General features: G+C 41.1%; 2 protein-coding genes across 2 annotated transcripts in view; both read right to left on the bottom strand.

Annotated features, from left to right (window-relative positions):
- Window positions 1-4,191, bottom strand: part of LOC106012568 — a 17,149-nt gene extending 12,958 nt beyond the window's left edge. Inside the window, exons 1-2 of the mRNA XM_035971317.1 lie at window positions 1,295-4,191; window positions 188-378 (exon numbers count right to left, since the gene is read on the bottom strand). Coding sequence (XP_035827210.1) covers window positions 188-378; window positions 1,295-1,360 — 257 coding nt within the window. The 5' untranslated portion in view covers window positions 1,361-4,191. The remainder of the gene's footprint in view (window positions 1-187; window positions 379-1,294) is intronic.
- A 2,137-nt stretch (window positions 4,192-6,328) lies between these two features.
- LOC118477181 (chitotriosidase-1-like) overlaps window positions 6,329-8,651 on the bottom strand; it is a 12,472-nt gene continuing 10,149 nt past the window's right edge. Inside the window, exons 4-7 of the mRNA XM_035971320.1 lie at window positions 8,162-8,286; window positions 7,528-7,651; window positions 6,982-7,167; window positions 6,329-6,460 (exon numbers count right to left, since the gene is read on the bottom strand). Coding sequence (XP_035827213.1) covers window positions 6,329-6,460; window positions 6,982-7,167; window positions 7,528-7,651; window positions 8,162-8,286 — 567 coding nt within the window. The remainder of the gene's footprint in view (window positions 6,461-6,981; window positions 7,168-7,527; window positions 7,652-8,161; window positions 8,287-8,651) is intronic.

Here is an 8,651-nt window from a genome sequence, read left to right as displayed (position 1 = left end):
CGATATGTTTTCAGGACTCATGTTATCGGAGCAGGTTTTGCTGCTTTCTTTGAGGGAAGGAGATGCCTTCTTTTTTAAATTTCCGCTTTTCAACAGCACCTGTAACTAAAAGAAAAGTCGAAAAAACAAAATATGAAAAAACAAAGCGAAAATTTTTTTTTTTTTAAAGTAGGCGTAGTTTACATACGGAATGTCCATGACCACTGTGTCCACTTGCAACAGTTTCGGCGGCATCGCATAGTAACTGTAGGGCTGGGAGTTTCTCTTACTCCTGGTGGAGTAGCAGTCTTGTATAACATTGGAGTGAACGTTTTCACAATCCGTGTGGCAGATGGACGGCCATTGAGCTGCCAGACTTGTAAAGAACGAGAGTATCACCTGTCGAGCAACAACAACGACAATAAGGATAATAATACTGATAAAGGACAGGGTAACATAGTCATGCCACGAATAGATTTAACGAAAGGTTTTGCCACAAGAGTCACCGAAAATAATGTGAAATCAGCTAAAGCTTTGCTACCAAGTGCAGAGGTCTGTAGCCAGGGATGTGATGTGAGAGAACCATTGTGCCTTTCGTTTTTGGTGTAGGTGCTTTTAAGCCCCCATCGACACCATTTAGATCTTAATATCCGAGGCGGCCTTACGACCCTGCCTGTTAGGGCTAACCCTGGCTGAAAGGAACGCAACACATTTCGGCACAAAGACCGTAATACTCAATAGAAAGTTACTCCCCACTCGGGAATCAAACTCAGGTCTCCTGCGTTGGACAGCGGAGCGCCTAACCGCTACACCACAGACGCCGGTCAGTGTGCTTTGTCCGTGTAGATAGGATATTTGAAGAGAGAGAACTGATGTATATGGCCAACTATAGTCTGAAGGTCAGGTATTTTTACGTTAAAGCGAAAGATGTAAGTTTGATTCTCAGGCGAAGGGGATATTGTATCTCGTGATTATGTCTTTGTGCGGTAATGTAGTGTCCCACAGAGCTTGAGTCTACTCTGACAGACAGAGATGGAACGCCCCGCTTTCAAAATTATCTAAATACCTCAATAAATAATTAGAATACAGTCAAAATTATCTGAGATGGCCACTTATTGACATAGAGAAAAAAGGCCGTGTTAGACAAGTGGCAGTCTTACAGTGACATTATAATGTTTAAAAAAAATAAAGGGGGGGGGGGGGATAGAGAGTGACCGTTTGTACATTTGATTGTCTTATACAGGTGGCTTTAGAGCAGGTTCGACTGTACTGGCATATATTTTATAAATATTTGAGCCTTAGAAATGGGGCTTACGCTTTTAATAGCTGCATCCATGACTGGTCTATTTTCACACGATTCCAATTGGAAAATGAGGGTCATCTTGAGATCAATCTGGTTTACAGTTTTGTCTTCAACTTCATCTGGGAATAAACAGGATAGCTAGAAATAATGTTATTGCAACACACCTCATTCTTTTGAGGCCTCAAGTAAATTGTAAAACATTGATCTGTCTGTAAGCCTTAAAAGAATGAAACCTTTTATAGTGGTTATTGTCATCCCAATATAAGTGTCTATACTAAAATTATTACAGTGATCACTTCATTTAATCAACCAACAAAAGGAAAAAAGACGTGCTTGTTTGGACATTTTATCGTATTAATGTTAACAGTGACTCGCGTGAGACAATATTGGACATTATAATAATTTTTTAGTTGGCTACTGACTTCATGAATCCTTGTTCATAATCAAAATTTAGATTCCTTGGAGCTGTCAAGATTCCAATGCTGTTCTTTCTGCATGTGTGCGCTTGTAGATTGTGTTTGTTCTGTGAGATTCTGTTGATTATATTTCGTTTCGGTACCTTGGGCAAAGACATAAACATACTATAATCAGAACGGATACATTTCAAGAGCTACTTACATCGCAATATAAACTTGGTAGATACTGTGAAGTTCAATTTCACGGGTTCCACGATATCAGTATCTACGGTCAATCATTTGCCAAGTAGGAGGGGGGGGGGGGACTTTCAACACATCCAAAGAGTAAACTTAACACCGTAAGGCATAGTCAGCTAATATGTTCAGCTTGTAATTGCTTAGAGGATGTAGAATATTGATCACTACGGCTAATATAACAATTTTCTGTTCTTCTTTTTCATTCTCGTGGTTTTGATCGGAGTTGTTGCTTTGCATCTTTCATATCGCACGCGGGCTATACTATTATTACTGGAACCATACCAGCGTCTGTGGTGAGGTTCACCGTTTCACATAAAAGATGTGAGTTCAACTTCCAAGCGGAACTTTTTTATCACCAAGTATCTCCATTTGTCTGGTAAGACGTTGTGTCCCATTTAGCCACGTTTGCCCCCGACAGGCAAGGTCGAAGTAGCCGGCCCCTTAACCGATCTAAATTGTGTCGATGGGGGAGTAAAATATTAATCATTTTACAACAAATACGAGAGGCATTGTGCATCCATTACCTGGCCGGGGTACACACTGAGCACTCCCTCTTGCAATCGTGGTAAAACCTGGAGGGCATTTGGTGCACGCTGGCAGGGTCAGCTCTTCACTGACAAAACCAATTCTGCAGGCGGTGCAGTCTCCCGTCTTGTGGTTGTACTCAGACCCCGAGGGACAACTCTCTGTGCTCACGTGACAAAGACAAAGTGTAAGTGATAGGGAATGATTCTGAAGTAGTCTACTGTGAGTAACTGTGATGACTCATTTTTATTAATTAAGAATAGATCAGGATAATTCCAGTCGTACCTTATGTCACAACATTGAAACTAGGTAAAATAAGAGCATGTTGTTGACCTTTTGTCCTTGGTCAGACTTAGGTCAAACATGGATTATCATATAGGCCTAATTTTCCTAAAAGGTACTTCAAAATAAACACAGAAAAAGCTTTCTGTGGATTGACCTAACTCACCAATATTGCATAAGCAATTAATGTCCCCCCCCCCCCCAGTATTTCAAAAGCAGAAAAAAGGACTTAGCCTAAAAGGATAGATCATAACGTGAAATAGATTGAACCTGCCCCACACTGTCTGATCCCCACTGACTTGTCTATGAAAAATAGGAACAAAACCCTAGTCGAATGTAAGTCTTCTGCGTCTGACATTCTGCTACACAGCAACTCCTGTCAGGGAGCACCTGTGCTAGCTGCCTATTTTGGGAACAAACATCCATTTTAGAAGCATTTATGCATTTGCAAGTTGTTTATCTCCATACTATGGCAACCACTTCCGTGACTCAACCAGTGTTTATCAGGCCTTTGACTAGTTTAAAAAAATACACGACATTACCTATTAAAGACCTTTTTTTGTTGATTGTATAGTGTTAATGCTTTTGACTCCAATCAATATGATTTAGATTCTTTAGGAGGTGTGCTGCTTCGACCCTGCCTCTCAGGGCCAATCTTTAGCTAATGAATCGTCTAGAGATTCGTTTTGTCCATTTATTTTGTGAAGTATCATTTAGTCACACCTTTCGCCGTATATTTAAACCGCCAATGATAAGTGCAGTTATTGCTGCCTCACTCCTCGTAATGGAATTTCGGCATTGACTTGAACACTGATGATTTGAAAGTCAGAAAGACATACATTTATACATTTAAACAACGCAGTACAGTGATCACCTTTTACAGATGACCCCCAATCACAGACAAGAAAGCAGTCTCCCAACAATAACATACGTTTTACTTTTGCAATATTATTTTGGATGCATGGTTGGATGGCTCCACTGGCAGTTGTTTCTTTTCTTTCTTTCTGTTATTTCTACCTGTCTGTCTTACTCTTTCCCATCACTAAGTGACAGATATTAATTCAATGTGCTTCTCTTTACCGCACTTTTTCTTCTTCTTCTTCTTCTTCTTCTTCTTCTTCTTCTTCTTCTTCTTCTTCTTCGTTAGACCTCAGGGGTAGTCGACTGCTGGTTTTTCAACCTGCAGCGCAACTGAGTTTTACGTAGTATGTGACTGTTTTTCCTACTTAGATCTAGAGCTCAAGCACACAGGCTCCATACGGACCATACATAAAAAGTGCGCTTGCGTTAAACATTGTATTTTACAACTTGACATGCACACAGCACCCAGACCGCTGCGTCCAGATTTTTCCGTCCGCCGCACAATCTGGATTGCGTCAAGCATGTCAAACATTTTCTGATCTGTGCGGACAGAAAAGGGGAGTTGACATCACAAAACTGGCCAGCATACACTATGCACACTCCGCTCCACACGTTGCACGTGGTGCAAAATGGACGATGCCCAGCTTATCGGATTTGTGCTGGCAAGAACAGCGCTTGATGATAAAAAAGACAAAAGTTACACAAACAGAGATTTCCTTCAGTTTGTGTTTTGTTTGTGAAGCCCACTGGCACATATAATAACCCCGGCAAGGATTGAAATGTTGTTGGCGTCATTCGAAAATATTCCAAACATTTCTCAACATCAGCAAATATTTGGGGCAACAATTTGATTGAATTCTCCCAAAGTTCCCCGGTCTTTAGAAATTGGGTGAATCCAGTGACACCGTTTGGATACTAGGGTTTTTGTTTTGTACCACCAAAGCAGAAATGTCTTGCGCTTCCTCGTGAGCGCCATCTAGAAACCGAAAAAACCTGTATGGTTTGTATGGACCCAGTGTGAATGGTATAACCGCACTTTTCTGTACAGAATTCTTAATGGCCCGGAAAAAGTATGGTTTGTATGGATCCTGTGTGTTTTTAGCCTTACTAGGAGCTCCCCCCCCCCCTTTTTTTTGCCTCCAGGCAGTCACATTCCGATTTTGAAGACACCCGTACTCGAACATGGCAGAAAGTCATACTGAAGTAATACAAGTTAGGGCACTGACTCAGGCAGGTGTCCGGAGTGACCGTCCCCGCTTGGAGAGTGGTCGTCCCGTCTGGGCATGCCCGACACGACACCTGGGAGGACTCGGGCTGGTAGGTACCGCGGGGGCAGAGAGAACAGCCAGGCTCGTCCACGGAGCCAAACTCTCCGGGGAAACAGTCGTCTGGGAGAGGAGATGGACAAGAGAAAAAGTTGGTTGTCAGTCTGTCTGTCTGTTTGTTTGTCTGTCTGTCCCTCTCTTTCTCGCTCTTCCCCCTCTCTCTCTTCTCTCTCCTCTATGTCACTCTCTTTTCCAATCTCTCCCCCCCCCCTCTCTCTCTCTTTCTGTTTTCTGTAAGTACATTGCTATGCTTTCTTTGATGTTTAAAAGAGCACGTACAGATAATATAATGACAGGAGCACAAATTACTTTTAAAATTCACTTATTTTACTGGCAATTATGCAGTGAAATGATAAAACGGTTTAGTTATATAAAGAATGTACCTCGTGAAGTTGAAAACGTTGTCTTCACAGCCTGGCTGAGTGGGTATGCTCCTTGATTACAGAACAGCCCACTGAAGTCATCATTAGCCAAGGAGGAAATAAATGTACCTCCGAGTTTATTGTCTTTTACATAGTTCACCTGAAAGAAAACATAATATCAAGAGTGACAGCAAACCATATGGATATTCACCTCGTTTACTGTTTCGATTTACTATAGATCTGTTTTTTATTTGGGCTTGGCTTGTTTGTTTGTTATTTGTAGTTTACTTTTGGGGAGTGGAGGTATTGTTGTGTAGCGGTTAGGCACTTCGCCGTCGCACGCAGAAGATCAGAATTCGATACCCGAGTAGGGAAAATTCTCATCGAGTATCTAGATCTTCTTGCTGGGATATTGTATTCCTCTCGGCCCCAGCCGGCTCTGGCAGACAGGGTCGAAGTTTGCCTTCTACATGATCTAGTTAAATCGTGTCGATTTGGGGGGCGTAAAACACCCCATATTTTAAAAAAAAGCGAACCCCCCCCCCAAAAGAACCCAACCCAGAGGAGTCTGACTAATTGTCATCTGCAATGTGCCTAAAGCTGAACCGTATTAACAAGCTTTTGAATCAGTTAGACTGACTGTATATCTATCTGTTGTTTTGTTTTGGTCAGTTGGGTTTTTTTGTTACTTCATATTTTGTGTGTGTGTGTGTGTGTGTGTGTGTGTGTGTGTGTGTGTGTGTGTGTGTGTGTGTGTGTGTGTGTGTGTGTGTGTGTGTGTGTGTGTGTGTGTAAAGGTGGTGGGGTTGACGTGCTGTTGGTTTATTAGTTTAAATAGTTAGTCATTTCCTTTGGGATGGTTTTTTTTGGGGGGGGGGGGGTTGAGGGGGAGGGTACCTTGCATTTTAAAAATCCTAGTACTCAGAGTTAAATTTACGTTTCATTTAAGAAACATGTTTTCTTGCTTATGTTCCTATTTCTAAACACCATTCTCCCGTATTTAACAAACGTTTGGGTGTATGACATTCCACACGGCACCTAAATTCCTACCTTCGCTGTCATACTGCCGACATCATCGTAGGTGACAATTTCTTCACTGCTAAAAGCGAAGGGAACCTGGTGTTCTTCGTGGAAGCTGGACGTCCATCCCTTGTTGAGAAGATCACATGTCTGTCGACCAAAATTGCCGAAAACAATTGGAATTTCTGGTTGATTTATTTGGACTACTTTGGGCTCACGAAAATCTGTTGAAAACATTGAGGTTTATTAAGAGGACAAACATCCAAACTCAGCGTTCATCTCCAAGAGGGCGAAGAGCCGTATTTCAAGCTGATCAGTTTTAGCTATTCAAAATTGACAACTCAAAAAATATATTTTTTAAATTAACCCCCCCCCCCCCAATTGAATCATATACAGAAAAAAAAGTTTATTTAAACTGTAGTTTTGGAAGATATGGGAATATACATTTCAAAACACATCTAGTAAAATATTTGTAATTGATGGGAGTTGAACAATGCAGTCTTACTTCGTTTGTTTAAGTAGGTTTTACAGCACTTGCAACACAATTAGGTCATTTGAGTGCCAAATTTTAGAGGTGATTCAAGAGAGTAACAAACGCAAACAAAGAAGGAGGAGAGAAAAAAGAAGGAGCAAACCACACCAGAGTACCCGCCACCCACACACAGTCTTACTTCATAGTACGTGAGTATTCCAGGAATCTGGGAGTATGGGCCAGGCACACCGTTCCCACCATGTAGGGCACCAAAATATTTTTCGCTCTCGTTGAGGAACTTGAAGGATCTGCCGTGGGAAGGTAACCCCATGATAAGCTTGGTGCTTGGTACTCCTAAGTACAACAGGTACTGTATGGCGAAGTCCTGAAGTAAAAGAATGAAAAGATTGTGTCTGTAACGAGATCCGTTGGAAACTCTTTTGCATAGAGACTGAAACATTGATTAACTTTGAGAAAGTTTAAATGTGAAAATCTCGACATTATAAAACCCCCAAAACATACACAGATTTTGTACCAGAAGTATAAACACGCTGAGATGGAGATTGTGCCATAGGGGTCGTCTTTCAACTACATGTAATTCTGAATTCCCTCTTGCTAAGTATTTAACCCTATGTTTTGAGTAAAAGTCTTTTTTTGTGCTTGAGTTTAAGCTGCACCGACTTGCCGGCTCTATAGGAGTATTTTATTATTTCTTATATCCACGAGCGAGAAACATAGCTCTTGCCACATTCTTGTCCTCTCCGAAGCCTTGGTCGTTCTCGCTGGGATAAATCGCAGCGTGATGACCCAGTAAAGGAAACTCGCTGGTGTAGAAATCGTACGCCTTGACCAAGACAAAATTGACACTCCTGAAGAGAAAGAGAATTGCTGTGAAGTGGTGGACTATAGAAAATTTCCAAGTAAACTACTGGGTTAGCATCATGAGATAGTAATATGTGTTATGGGTCTACATGCCTAGAAGGCTATTCCTAATCCGATAGGACCGAACCGAGTGGGTTTAGAGCTTAGAAAACTCCCCAAACAACCTAAGTTCAATAGCGTTCCATTTAGATTCAAACAAGGGTCATCTGTACTTTATTTCAGCATGATATCAACTACACTGGCGGGGCTTGGTGTTGTTACACTAAAGAAGTTGCAAATAGCATATGCTGTATATGTACTAATGTATTAAACTCACAGTGTTTAATTAACGACATAGGAAACAATTTTGCCCAACGTCTTGACAGGCGGGTTAGGTCGCTGAGTCGGATGCAAGAACTCTAACAGAGTAAGAAGAAATTACAGGACACGGCATTAAATCCAGTTTTTCATTTGAAAGGAAAAAGAGAAGCAACTTTAATAACTACACGCATACTCACTGTTGCAAAGCGTTGATGTCATAAGCAGTGTCAATAATATCTCTGTCTCCAGAAATTGCTAAAGCCAGTCTCAAGACAGGTAAACCTGTTGAGCTGGACTCCTCATCAAAACTTCTGGACAGGACCTGAGATTGTTGATAAAGCAGTTTAATTATAATCAAGTGTGTATTTAATGTGTAATTCTTGATGCTCCTATATATCTTTTACCAAAGCTAATTGATCTGCAAGTATGCACTATTCTGTCGTTGTCCTTTGCTGTATGTAGATAAGGAAACAAGAAACGGGGTATTGGACTAGATTAGTTAATCAGTTGATTAATCTGATTTCTACAAATGAGTAACTATTATATAAGTTGGGCGGTTTGTGGAATTGCTAGTTGACTGACTGACTGACTGACTGATTGACTAAGTGAGAGAGTGAGTTTCTCACATTCTTCTGGGTTCATGATTAGTATGGCATAGCTAAACGCTCCCTATATATATATATATAT

The sequence above is a fragment of the Aplysia californica genome, unplaced genomic scaffold (genome assembly GCF_000002075.1).
Source record: "Aplysia californica isolate F4 #8 unplaced genomic scaffold, AplCal3.0 scaffold00416, whole genome shotgun sequence".
NCBI lineage: Eukaryota > Metazoa > Mollusca > Gastropoda > Aplysiida > Aplysiidae > Aplysia > Aplysia californica.
The sequence above is the reverse complement of the archived record's forward strand: the minus strand, read 5'-3'. Positions and strand labels throughout refer to the sequence as shown.